At 36.6% G+C, this 14,137-nt stretch overlaps 1 protein-coding gene across 2 annotated transcripts; it reads right to left on the reverse strand.

The window, feature by feature from the left end:
• Position 1: 1 nt before the first annotated feature.
• On the reverse strand, positions 2 to 13,993 carry LOC124533463 (ATP-binding cassette sub-family C member Sur-like). Of its 2 annotated transcripts, none has more exons than XM_047108752.1 (26): positions 13,856 to 13,993; positions 9,698 to 9,845; positions 9,228 to 9,603; positions 8,286 to 8,495; positions 7,877 to 8,206; positions 7,597 to 7,797; positions 7,153 to 7,453; positions 6,897 to 7,078; positions 6,487 to 6,802; positions 6,029 to 6,134; positions 5,307 to 5,458; positions 4,993 to 5,237; positions 4,692 to 4,910; positions 4,467 to 4,615; positions 4,265 to 4,381; positions 4,085 to 4,158; positions 3,871 to 3,998; positions 3,582 to 3,737; positions 3,127 to 3,348; positions 2,775 to 2,932; positions 2,483 to 2,678; positions 1,952 to 2,171; positions 1,723 to 1,847; positions 1,352 to 1,643; positions 984 to 1,180; positions 2 to 397 (listed from the first exon to the last, which is right to left on the reverse strand). In XM_047108752.1, the coding sequence occupies exons 2-26, from the start codon at positions 9,832 to 9,834 to the stop codon at positions 248 to 250; spliced, it is 4,959 nt and encodes a 1,652-aa protein (XP_046964708.1). In that variant the 5' UTR covers positions 9,835 to 9,845; positions 13,856 to 13,993; the 3' UTR covers positions 2 to 247. The 2 variants fall into 2 exon arrangements, with proteins under 2 accessions (XP_046964708.1, XP_046964707.1); XM_047108751.1 differs by lacking the exon at positions 13,856 to 13,993 and adding an exon at positions 13,435 to 13,831.
• Between the last annotated feature and the right edge of the window lie 144 nt (positions 13,994 to 14,137).

A 14,137-nucleotide genomic window follows, 5' to 3' on the forward strand; every position in this document is an offset into this window, starting at 1 on the left:
ATTACTCCTTTATTCAGTAAACTACAATTGTGATTTATTATTTACAAGTAAATTGTCTAAAGTGATCAAAATTACATTACATTATTATTGCTACAGTCATTCGGTGGTCCTCGAAGTTATCAAACCAATAAATACGAGCAACTTCAGTCTTCGTTTAAAGCGATACATTTACGGAATATTTCCGAATAAATAACCTCGGAGTCGTGGCTGAGACGCCGGCCTCCTCCCGAATACTGTTGGGCGTATTCTATTCGGTATGACCAGGATCGGCAGGCCCGTTGCTGCGTGCGTAGAGTGAGGCGCGCGGGCTCAGCGACTCGAAGTCGACGCACTCTGAGGCCGTGCCGCGCTCCAGCAACATGGCGCCGTCATAGTCGCGCACGGATGATATGCGGTGCTGAAGATACGATTAATATATACGTTACGAATGATAAATTTATACAGATATTATAAATACGACAGTAACACCCCACTGAACTGAATTCGCAATTTTGGGATGAAGCAAGGTTCAACCTCAAGAAAGGACTAAGACTAGTACTCCTGCAGCGCGAGCGAAACCGCGGGCGATAGCTGGTAATTTTACTTATGAATAACTCAACGAGTCTGCCTCAGGACAAAAGTAGGACAAACGCAAGATCGTTCTTCATAGTGCCTACGTGTCTCCAACGTTATTTTCGAGGAGAATATTAGGAATGACTTTAGTTTTTATCTCGACCCAATTATTTTTTTAGCAAATTTCAATTCCCTTTGTCCAAAGTTGACGCACACTTATTGCCCATTAAAAAAGGTATATTTTTGATCAATTGTCAGATTCGAAAGTTCAGAAAGGAAAATACACAGAACCTAGAGGTATCAGAGAAAAAACTATTTTTACTTTTAACATATTTGCATGATAAACTGTAGAACGTAGCATTCGATCTAGAATAAAATTGTTTTTACGCATCCGTCATAAAACATTTGATACATCAATCTAAAAAAATTACCGCGACGGTAAGAATAGTAGCGTTAGGCGCGACGCTAGCGATCGCCTTCAGCAAGGCGCGCTCGGCGGCCGCGTCGAGGGCGGCGCCGGGCTCGTCCAGCAGCAGCGCGGCGGCCGGCCGGGCGTGCAGCGCCGCGCGCGCCGCGCACACCCGCGCGCCGCGCCCGCCGCCCCACCCGCGCCCGCACACGCTGCACTCTGCACGGACGATACGTGTGTAATATGACCATAATTACTTAATCCTGACCGATATCAGACACGGCAGCGCATCTCTAGGGTGACTAATCTGAGTATATAAGTAACCAATAGTATCTTCTTTATCAATTCACGGTGTTAATGCATTATCCAGTTACATATATGAAAACGTACCTAAACCGGCTGGCTGCGCAGTTACATAGTCAAATAATCCGACGGCTCGTAAGCTTTGCCAAATTTCTTCATCTGTGTGCACAGCGAGTGGGTCGAGGTTCTCTCGCAGTGTTCCGGAAAAAATGACGGTTTCTTGTGGCAAAACCACCACTCGGTGTCGTAGCACCCGCAACGGAACGCATGCAATGTCTTGACCGTCGAGCAACACGCGACCGCTGCGAATTGTCGTTGCTCCGGCACAAGTTAGTAGAAGAGTGGACTTTCCGCTGCCACTACGACCACAAATAGCGATCTATAATAAATTAAAAACCAATGTAAATACTCGCTTTATTAACGTAACACGTATTGTGTTAATGGCGAAATCACCCTACCTTTTGACCGGGATTAACTACGGCATTAATATTTTGTAGCACCGGTGGTGATTCTGGTTGGTACTGAATAGTTACATTTTGGAATTCTATTTTACCGTTCCGCTGCCAATCCGTAGGAATAGCACCTTAAATATAAAACGAGAATTATCCTATCACATCTAAGTTCAAATGAATTTGGAGTGTTATTAATTAATGTTACAATGTAGTATATATGTATATATATACGTACAATCTTCTCTGTAATCCTCTTGAGGCACTTCGATGTCATTGAGTAGGCGTTGCACGGATGCCAGCAGCGCATCCAGATCTGCGCGGCACTTGCCGAGGTGGGCGAGGTACACGGGCAGTAACAGAGAGTAGGTGCCCGCCAGGCCCGTGACCGCGCTCCCGCTGCCGCTGTACAGGGCTGCGGCCAGGGACACGAATACGCTCCATGCGCCCATTACGTCCTGTAAATAATTTGTCTATATTGTAATTTCATTTTTACTTCATGTTTACTTGTATTTTAGTGAGCATTGAAAACATCAATATGAAACGTAACAAACCAGCACTTAGCAACGAAATATTATTATTATACGAGCTACAGTTGCAATATTTGCGCAGAAATATTTTTCAGCTAAAATCGAGATGTAATTTACAGTAAATTGACTGAATTAAATGTTTCTTTTTTAATTAAAATTTACTTTCATAGGTCTTTTACTAGACGTACTAGTACCTAGCCTAGGTAATTAAATATTAAACTTCCAGTGATTGTTATTACCAGTGTGAGGCTTAACCAACGATTAGCAGAATTGAGCAGCAACAAAGCATTGTGGTTGCGATCTAGTCGGCGACAGAAAGCGTCTCGCATGTGAGGCCGCAGATCTCCTGCGCGCACGGTGACCGCGCCCGACAGTGTCTGCGCTGCCAGCGACACTGCTCGCGCCGCACTCTCAGCTTCTGCGTGTTGGAGCGTCCTGAGATTTGACACACATTTTACATATTGTACTTTACATAGCTAAATTAATTAATAACAAAAAAAATGAAGTTTTTATCAGTTTCCCCAATCTTACCTAGCATTTTTTAAATATACAGATTGTAGTAAAATGTACATTGCAAACGCTGGAATCATTACGAGTAGGGTCCATGGCGACGCAATGGCATTAACAAGTATAGCAGCTCCGCAAAGTAATGCGAGTTGAGCCCATCTGTTCACAGCCGTTGGCAGCTTCTGCAATGAAAACAATTGGTATATCTTAACTAGGTATATACCTATATTTGTTTTTAAAACCAGTCGTTGTTCTAGTGGCTAAGGCCATACATCCCATTGTCATGATCACATAAATATTCCAAGTCTGGCTGCTAGAAATTATTACAGGTTTTTCGGTTGAAAAATTAGCAGTAGCAATAATTTCACTCATGTACCTTATCAACAACAAGTGTATCAGAAGAGAAGCGGTGTGTCGTAGCGCCAGCCGAGCGTGCGTTGTGATGGTGCAACGGTGCGTGGAGCGTGGCGTGCAGAAGACGATCGTGGAGAGTTCGCCTCGCAGCAGCACCGGCACATGCGCATGCGACTTGCGCACAGCCTGCAGCGCATATCGCGCCCACGCCCCACAACGCATAAATACGTATAATATTCCATGTCTGGAATATTAAAACCAGTGGTTAGTTTAATAACTTTAAGGAATATGTCCTTATTTATACTGTATTTATTTATACGTCCTTATTGTATATGATTAAACAGTTTTTATATAATTAGTATCTTTCGTTCGATCGTTTTTTTTTGATTATACGACTTTTCATGATTGTTTAAATAATATCAATTGTTTCAAACTGTTAAATTTATTTAAAATTGCAAAAATAATGAATGTTTGAACCTCTTGATCGGAGAGTGGTGAGCGGGCATTCTCTGCAGCTAGTTGCGAGAGCCAAAAATCTGCAGCGAGTGCCACCGCCTGCGACGCCACGGCGACTACCCAGTAAGCGGCACCCCACCATCGGCACGCTCGGCCATATTCCCACCACACCGTTAACTATGCGCGTATACGTGTATTGGCATGTGGAGTTATAATGAAAACAGGTTTAGTGTCACGCTACGATACATTGTAAGGTAACGTGATGACAGATTCATTATAAAATCAATTGCTGTAAAATACTCATAGTCACCTCGTTCTGGACAACTTCGTCTTCTGTGTTGGGCTCAGAGATGTCCTCCTGCGCAGCGATCGTGTCAATTCCATTGCAAGCGGTTGAGTTGAGCGTCGCCTCTTCGGGTGGCACTTCCACTGCTGTTCCTATATATTTTAGGTTCTATATGAATATATTTTAAGCTCTATGGTTCCGTATTTTTTTTACAATAAAACTTGAATAAAAATAGTACCATTATTTTGGGTTGAATGAGAGGACGTATCAGAATCAGAGCTTAATAATCGAAGTAAATTTCTTGGCGTCCATCTGTAAATACATATGTTTTACGTGAATATTTCCTAAGACTAATAATGCTAGTTTGGTGGCTTATATGCCAATAATCCTTACGATATTCGTGTTTTGTTATTATTACCTGGACAATGTATGATACGGTCGACGGTTTAAAAATCGACGCATCAAGCTTGCTTCATGTTGTAAGACTTCATTAGATTCATCTGCACTAACAGCGCGTCGTAAGTCCCGATATCCTCTAAATATTTATGAATTGATGTATATCAAAGACCTTCAAAATTGTAAAATTAAATGTACAAGTAGGAGAGTAATAGCTTGATTACTTGAAATTTGGATCTGTCGGAGGCGGGGTAGAAAATTGACGAGATATTGTTGGCCGCATTCGCTTGGCGATCTGACGCCAACTGCCACCCGCACACGTGGGAACTTCTGCGAAGAGATGGGCTCCAGCCACTTCGTTGATGCCCACATGCTGGCATAATTATATTTTACAAACATTGACAAAATTAAATGACAGTAACAATTCTTTCTACATTTGCCTAACATACCATCGCATCATCTGACATATTTCTCTGAAGCTGCAACCGGCTTATTGCTCGAAGTAGTTGTTTTCTTTCCCGCGCAGCGCCTCCTGTTGGACCCGCACCAGTTCGAGATGCTGATGCACGGGCATCTGCAGCCAGTCTTGCCCATTGGCTCAAAACGCTTTCACCCATAGTATTCAGACGACCGACTTGACATAAACGACTGTCCTCCATAGCTATTATCTGTTTAACACAATTCCATCTTTGCTTATTACTCTAATCTATAAAATATATTTTTTTGCTCACATAAAATAATGTAACTTACAAAGTCCGCGTAATGTAAGACCTCTAATCTGTTCGTGGCTAATATGATCGTACGACCAGATCGTGCGGCAGGAATGAGTGCCCTCGCGACTAAATGTTGGGCCAGTGTCGCGTCTAAAGCACTGAGCGGCTCGTCAAGTACAATAAGCCTCGCTCTGGAGTATAAAGCACGCGCGACACACAAGCGAACCCGTTGTCCTCCTGACAGTGGTGTCCCATAGCTTCCCAATATAGTGTCATCACCTTCTACAAATGAACAAAATATTAATTTTCCATGAAAGTATATTAAAAGTCAAACTTCTAAAGTTATGTTACCTGGTAACAGCTGCAAGTCAGGTCGTAATCCTGTGGCACGTAGTACGCGAGCGTACCTTTTTGGGCACCACGGATTATTCATTAAGATATTATCTCTTATTGAGCCTTCAAGAAGCCAGGGTGGCTGACCAGCGTACCACGTTGAACAACGACTACAAATGAATAATATTTTTTTAATTATAATGGCAACGTGGAATTAAAAAAATGGAGAACAAAATAATACTACTCTAAAATTTGAAATCGATTCGGTTACGTCTGATATCTAATACGAAGTCTTATTATGTTTCCTATTTTTTGAGCGGAAGTTAACTGAATCGTGACTGTAACTTGATATACACTGAAATCAATAGTATTAAAGTATTCAGATACTACTGTTTAGAAAGAAAAAGAAATTCAGAACTATTGTTTAGAAATTTTATCAAAAACTGTACAAATAGGTGCCTCGTAATATTCAATGATACCATACTATCCCACTGTAGTGGTCTGGGAATTATTTCGTAAACTTGGCCTTGGTGTTAAACTATAAAATATAGTTAAACTTACTAATATTGTTATTTTCATTTTGTACTATAATACTCTCTAATGTCTAGAAAAATCTATAAGTAAGTTGTTTAGAAATTCATCGAATTAGGAGTCATGAAATCATTTTCACTAGAACATTCTGGTACAATTGAATTCTGGTACTATTGCTAGCAATAATATAAATGTAAAAAGTAGCTCACACATCAATATTAAACTCTCCTTTTTCTTGATACATTTCTCCCAGTATTGCTGAGAGCAACAATGATTTGCCAGAACCAGAAGATCCAACTACCATTATTAATTTTCCTGAAACCAATTTTGATTAGTGTAGAGTAAGTATAAGGTTAACATTTTACAATATATTCCCTTAAATAAATATTTTAAAGTAGAAAAGTTTCAATTTCTAAGAATGTAAAATAACAATATAACAAGCTATAGCTACTTAAATGAGTCTGATTTAAATAGCTATAACTGCAAAGATTCTTTATGTTGCTTAGCTATTGAGTCATCGTCTTCTCTGATATCTATCAGTAATAAGTGAAGTACCATGATCACTTAGAAGAAAAACTTAATTATTTATAATATATTAATTTTATAAATAAAATTATTCAACTTTGGCAGGTATATTACATGCATATTAATTTTATGTACAGCTTACCTGATGGTATATCTAAATTATCAACCTCTAGCCACACATTATCCTTCATTTTCCAAGAGAAAGCAGCATTTGTAAACCTCATTAGATATTCCTGTCCGTGGACAATTGGCACATTGCTGAGACACAAATTATCTTCGTCATTATTTAAATCAAATTCTTCCCTTTCAGAGAGAAGATTATCTTCTGGAATAACATCAAGAAAAGCTTCGTATAAATTGTCCGTGGATTGCTTAGTAAATGAATCGTCATTAGCATCATCCCGCGTATTATAAGATTCTGGGAGTTCCAAGAAATCTTTTATCCTTTTTGTGCTGACCTAAACATTAAGATTTTCTTTATTTATTGGTAGTCTAACGTCGAAAGATAAATAAATGTCAGTAATTTGTTTGGTAGATACATTGCAGACTTACCATGGCTTGGATCATCATAAATATAGTTACAGGTAATATTAACAGTGGTATCGTCAGCTGATTGAAAAGTGCCAACCCAGCAAATACATTTATAGAGTTTAATGTAATTGTATTCTCGATATAATAATGTGTTGTAAACGTAATAATCGTTATAAGTGCTGCGGAAACTTGTGTCGTAAAATCTGCAATGCCAAGAAAAAATAATAATAACATTATTGAAATGTGCATACATTTTAAATAGAGCCTGATAACTTACTAAGTAATCCCCAGTACCACGAATCTTTATTGAGGAGTTTTAATTCGACTTCCCTCAATTGTAAGATTTTTTCATTGAACAAGTCTTCCCACACGTATAATTTGATGACATTCATCCCCTGTAAAATTTCTGATATTTTCGAAATTCTGTGGTCCGTGCATTTTGATATATCTCTAGAATTGTCTGATATTTTCTTGCCAATGAAGAGTTGCAATGGGGTTATGAGACACAGGCTGGCTACCGAGCCTATTATCGCACTAACACCCAATTTTGTGTAAAGTAAATACAGGATAACAAAAACCTTAAAGAAAAACATAATAATTACGAAAAAAACATATTACAGTTACAGAAAATATTTTAATTCATATTTAGCGATATTATAAACTATATTATAGCAATAAAGTGCAATTTTTATCCGTTTTTGTTTTACATTTTCATACTTGCCTTCAATGGTATGGCCCATGTGTAATGAAAAACCCAAACGCAGGACATAATGTTGTATGTATCTTGAGATATTAAATTGGTTAGAAGCCCTGATTGTGTATTAGCATCATCCTTGGGATTTTGAAGTAATGGTGACTCCTCATTTACATCTGCGTCTGTAGACCAACAAGCTAATCGCGTACATTTATCGTAAATCATGCTCTACAAAAAATTGTTCTACCAGATTACACATGGTTATTGGTATTTTATAACTGAAACATATTTATCCCGTTTCACTTACCTGTAAAGCCATTTTTAGTCTAGAGCCTTCTACCATTAGTAAATGAGTGGCATTTTGTGACAATAACGCTTGAAGAATAAGAGCTAAAGTTACTATAACTAGCACAACGTAGCCATTTGAGAAAAACTCTTGTATGGTCACTTCAGATTCCATACCGTCAATTTTCGTGATATTATCGATGTACCAAATTAAAGCAGCTAGGCCTAACGCTGGAACGACGCTTGTTAAGTCGCTGAGTAATCTTAATATTCCTGCAATATAGAAGTTCGGCCACACCATGCGAACGTAGCATTTCCATATACTAACGATCTGATCTTTGCCAATTATAGCCTGAAAATCATTTTTAAAATATGTTTAAAAAATATATAGAATATCGAAGAACGTCTATAAATTGGTTTTGAGTCAATACCTTTATTTTTTTTAAATATGTCCTGGAGGACTCCTCTCCAGGTACTTCTTTCAAATCCTCTTTATCTAGAGGCACACAATAGCCCTTATATAAAAGTGTATTTAGCCAAAAAAAGGTTATTTTCGAGTAAAAGTGAGTATCATTATATAAATACAACGTATTTTTAGATTCTGTAGAATTTTTTGTGCGCCAAAGTGAACGTTTTGTAACCTGAAAGATTAGAGTGGTACAACATTAGATATATATATACATACTAATAATACATAGTAATAATATTTTGTAAATTTCAAGTTTGCATTAAAAATCCTGTTCCGAAAATTATAAGAGCAGTGGCGCCAGACGTGCGTCTCGTGGCTGGCGTCTGGCGTCTGGCTCCGGCGTCTTACGTGAGTAAGTACTTTAAGGAAATTATTTTATTGAGTCATCATCCTCAGTCATGAGGGATTATCACTCAATTTTACATCCTATTATTATATTACCTTAGAACTACCACAACTCCATACATGAAAATGTGAAACCTTTATTTTATTCCTAGTAATTTTTTAAGTGTTGATTGATTAAGAAATTTAATTATTTAGAAGAGTATTTATTTTTATTCTGACTTATCGTTAACGCTCAACTTTAACAATAAATATAATTTTTTAATGCCACACTTTTACTACACTTTATCATCAATCAATTTTTCTATCAGAAAAGAAGGAAGATATCGTGAGGAAACAGTCTTTTACTTTTAACGAATTTAATGGAAATCGACTCTTTTATTATTTTACTTATTTATTTTATTATTTTACTTTATTGATTATATGTTTATTATGTAACTGTGAGATGTTTATTAACAGATAATCGATAAGCATTATTTTTTATTAAAAAATTAAATCGAGTAATTATCACATATTTTTTCGCGATGAAAAGCGCTCAAAACAAAAAAAATAAACTACTTACTTCGTCATAAAAGCAAAGCCAGTCCACTCCAGACATTATGAATGCTAAAATTATTCCGGCTCCATGAAGATATACTTCAACATGGTTGTAAGGCACCTCATTGAGTAGAAAACGATATGTTATTGTTGCCGACGAGGCTGACGATAACGTCCAGTAAATAGCCAAATAGAGAATTGGGGCCGTTGAGCGCCGAGTCCATAATGTGATATGCATTGCCGCGGCAGCCAGCCAGGATAGGGGAGCCATTAGTGAGCCAACTAGTCTCACGGTGTTTCCAGGACGAAGAGATGCTGCAGCCGCAGCGCAACACCATAACACTCCTAAAGCGAGACTCACTATTCCCCGCGTGTTTTGCCCTCGCCATTTAACACCAAACCTATAACATTATAGTTGTTAGTTCTCATAAAAAAATAATTTTAAGTCAAATTTCGTGAAAATTAGCTATCAAAGCTTATGTAGTAAATGCATACCAGTGAGGCCGCTTTGTGGAACAGCAGCAAATAAGTGCAGTGCAGATGCTGGCGCAATAGAGGTTGAGCGAGTGCAGCGCGGCGGCGAGCCCAAACGCCTGGCACAACGCATCGGTGTGCTGGCATACCGCATCCATTTCAATCACACCTCAACAAATGATTTGAGAAAATCTATATTATATAAACGCAAAATTTCACTAATTGATTAGTCAAGAAATATAAGAAGTATAACACCTACAAACTTAAATTCCAGCAGGTAGATTCCTTATGGGATAGACATCTACTAGGAACGGATTTTACGAAACTCAGGTACTTAACTAAGGGGGTAAAACGGGGATTTAAAGTTGTATGAACTTTTATGTTGTCATATGTTATTCAAGTTAAAATAATTGTATTTTAAATGATATTTAAATGATAAATGGTATTAGAATGGTTGAAAAAAACAACTTACTATTATATATATAAGGAGGGATGTTTTTTACAATAAAAAGTATTTTAGCGTGGACCGCGCGAGACTCGAAGTGTATAATGACATTATGCATAAAGATTTGTTTGTTTATAATGGATAGAATCTGAATCTGTTGAAGCGATTATATCCAGCAATAACATTTTATTTATTTCAATATAAATGAGACTCCTACAGTTACTAACTAAAATAATTACGGAAAAATCCGCAGGCATAGCTAGTTTTGCAAAAATAAGATGTGTTCGACAAAGCTAGTGCCAATATACGGTACTACAGCAACAATTACTCGTATTACTAACAAAACATTATTGATTTTAGTTTTAAAATCCGCAAAAGCGGATGAGAGCGTCTACCAGGAATATTGAATTTCAAAGTTGATGAAACTTTGAGCTCAAATGTTGAGCGTTGAACTCTCTTATGACGTCACTTCTCCGCATAGCTCAGTTCGCCGAGCTCCGTATTCAGTAGTGTGTGAGATTTTAATAGGTACATAGGTAAAAACTGCGCATTTATATTTTTTTAGGCTCGGGTTCCATCACGGAACACTAATTATTATAAGAAACAGCATTGAAAATCTGTTTATTTGAAAAGAGCAACTATGCAAGTTACTTTTTTCTTTCTTTTCGCTGGAGGCCGCTTTCTGAAACTGGGGTAGTATTTAACTATCGACGATTCAAAAAAATTTTTGATTGTGGAGTTTACTTGAATAAAATTTATTTGATTTTCTTAGTCTCAGGTGTTCCTTTACCCACGTCATCATTGGTAAGTATTCGCTATATTACCGGCGACTTCCATTAATTTTATGGCAAAACGGACGCGTCGATAAACGTCACGAAACGTAATCATGCCACACCAAAGTGAAAAGTTATCGATAAACTCGTACGTGCAACCGGAACATTTAATACTATAAAAGCGTACTCTTGTAAAGATACGTAGTAATATTTTTTTATGTATAATAATTATTATTCGAATCTGTATCACTCTTATCTCGAGCAAAGGAAAACACGATTGGAGAATTTAGTGCACTTGTACTTAACTTATATATCACAATAATGACAATATTGTCAATCACCACCAAATAATTATGATCGTGATGAAATTTTCTATATTATTAACCGTTTTCTATAAGAAATATGTGAATATAGTAATAAAAAGAAAAGAAAAATATCTACTGCTTGGTAGAGTTAGTAAATCTATATAGATAAGCCGATTTAACGTGTACCTAACTTCGACAAAGTAAACCCTAGGGTGAATCCTACTATATTTAGCACATTGTGTAAGTTTGGTCATCAGTATAGCTGAAAATAACTCCACCAGCAATAGCAAAAAGGCAGTTGCAATTTTTTTTTTAATGCAGCGTATATAACTTGGTGGTAGGGCTTTGTGCAAGCCCGTCTGGGTAGGTACCACCCACTTATCAGTTATTCTACCGCCAAACAACAGTACTCAGTATTGTTGTGTTCCGGTCTGAAGGGTGAGGGAGCCAGTGTAACTACAGGCACAAGGGACATAACATCTTAGTTCCCAAGGTTGGTGGCACATTGACGATGTAAGGAATAGTTAATAATTCTTACAGCGTTAATGTCTATGGGCGATGGTGACCACTTACCATCAGGTGGCCCATATGCTCGTCCGCCAACCTATACCATAAAAAAAAAATAAAAAAAAAATACACACCGAACCGCACCTAATAAGCACCTAAATGTTATAAGGAACAATCGAATAAGAAAGCTAGCATACTTATGCATTCATAGGTGTTATAACTGTAATGTTTACTAATCGAATGTACTAAAAACATTCAGTAATAATTTTAAAATTATAAAATATTTTATTTTTATTTTCTATACATTTACTTGTATATTTTTACGGAGTGTGTATACTAGTATAACTTTAAGAAAATTGCATTGAGAAAAAATGTGTGTTATATAACAAAATGATGTTTTTATACGTTTATCATGTATATAAATCGTATGTGTATAAGAACGAAATAGTCTTTATACATAGCGATTTGAGAGAATGTCTAGAAAAAGTCTATTAAACAGTTAGTTCTAGCAACATACATATGTATTCATATGTAACATTGAACTGCACTATTTTATTATATTTATCGTTCTTTTTCAAAGCCATGATGGAAAACAAGTAATAATTGAAAATAATTTATTATTTTGTGTTCGGTACTTAATGAATTATCTTAAGTGTGGATGTAATTTATTATATACATAATGATAGTAAAAAATACTTGACATACATTTAAATTTACAGTTGATAAATAAGTAAAATGAACTCTGTCATAGAAATACTATCTCAAATTTCGTAAACGCTTTTCACTAATTTCAATTATTAAATAGAAAGTTTTATTAAGCAACAATAATGTAAACTTAAAAAGAACGTCACAAAATTGACCGATTACGAAATAATAGCGAGTACTTGTAATTTTTTTTACAAAACTTAATCAGAATTTACCCTACCGCAGTGCGGTAAGCGGATTATTCTACTCAATTAATAATAAACTGCTCCAATTTATAATATCCTCACAAATTAAAATACATATCTAATTTATCAATTAAATATTATTTATATTAGATATCAGAATTATTACACATATATTAATTTAAGTCGTATGGTAATTGCGGTTTTAAATTGACATTTAATAGCGAAGTAAACCTTTGGCAATAAGCTGATAAATGAAAAAACTGTCTTTAAATAACATTGCTTGATACAAAGTTTGAATTCTAAATGCGAAAATAAGTGAAGCATTTCTTAGTGAAAACTATTTTCACTTGCTATCAAAAGAATTCGGAAGTGACTATTTTATATATAATTATTTATGTAGAAGATACGTGTTTCAACTTTCAAACTGGTATTCGTCTATTAAAACATATGTGATAGTGAAAATTAATCCAGTTTGTATGCTTTAGTGATCCAACAACATTTCCATGTATTTGTTACATGAAAATTAAGTAGGTAATTTTCACTTTGCAAATGGTACAGTTACGATCGGCGATAACAACTTTGAAATGTACATTTTTCATCATAAAACGGCCGACTAAGTAGGTATCAGCTGTATATGAAGGCTGCCTCCAGTCAACATCCTGCTGCGGCCGATGTAAACAATTCACAAGTACTGCTTCGAAAGAAATGCATACCATACGTTGTATGGATTGCTTCAAGTCTTAAGTCGAGTAGTCCAAAATTTTAAATCGGTTCTGATAGATATAATATATGAAAACCTAACATAATAATATAATGATGTTCAAGTTGTGATACCTACCTCACCACAGTAGTAAAAGTACTTGTAAAAAATATTTCTCACGCACATGAAATAAAGTGAATTATTTAAGTTATAAAAACACCGCCACCAATTTATAGGCAATATTTATATGTTAAACACTTGAAATTTAAATGTTGATAGAAGCCACTTCACATTTAAAACCGCACCGTAGGAAACAAGAATAAATTATAATATTTTTAAACGACTGCGCATTGTATTCATGATGATTATGCCGGATATAATGGCATGACGGTCGTTCGGTGTTTTACATTCGTGAGTCGATTGTGTCGTTAAGATCGAAGAGGCGCCATGCACGCGAGCAACACCAGCCTTCCGGACACACTGGCGAGAGACTGAATGCGACTAGCACATAGCGAACGTACTCCATTGTAGCGGCATTCAAATAATATTAAGTTGGAACCTTATTCTGTGCGGTTATCAGCCGCCTGCAAGTCGCTTTAGATCACTGCACTCAGCTTCGCAGTAACCGTTTCGTTTGATGCATATATATTCAGTTAATGGAGAAGTTTGTTGTTAGGTACACATAGTTTTTCTGTGTACTTTTATGTAAAAGTGTAATGATGTCCACAGCGGGAGCCGCGGTGAGAAGAGCGGGGTACGAGGTCGACCAGCAACCTACATTTTACTTGCCGTGTTTATTACGCCCTCCTTTTTCACTTAGTTGAAGTAAATTTTAATGCGC

This window comes from Vanessa cardui, chromosome 11 (genome assembly GCF_905220365.1).
Source record: "Vanessa cardui chromosome 11, ilVanCard2.1, whole genome shotgun sequence".
Lineage (NCBI taxonomy): Eukaryota > Metazoa > Arthropoda > Insecta > Lepidoptera > Nymphalidae > Vanessa > Vanessa cardui.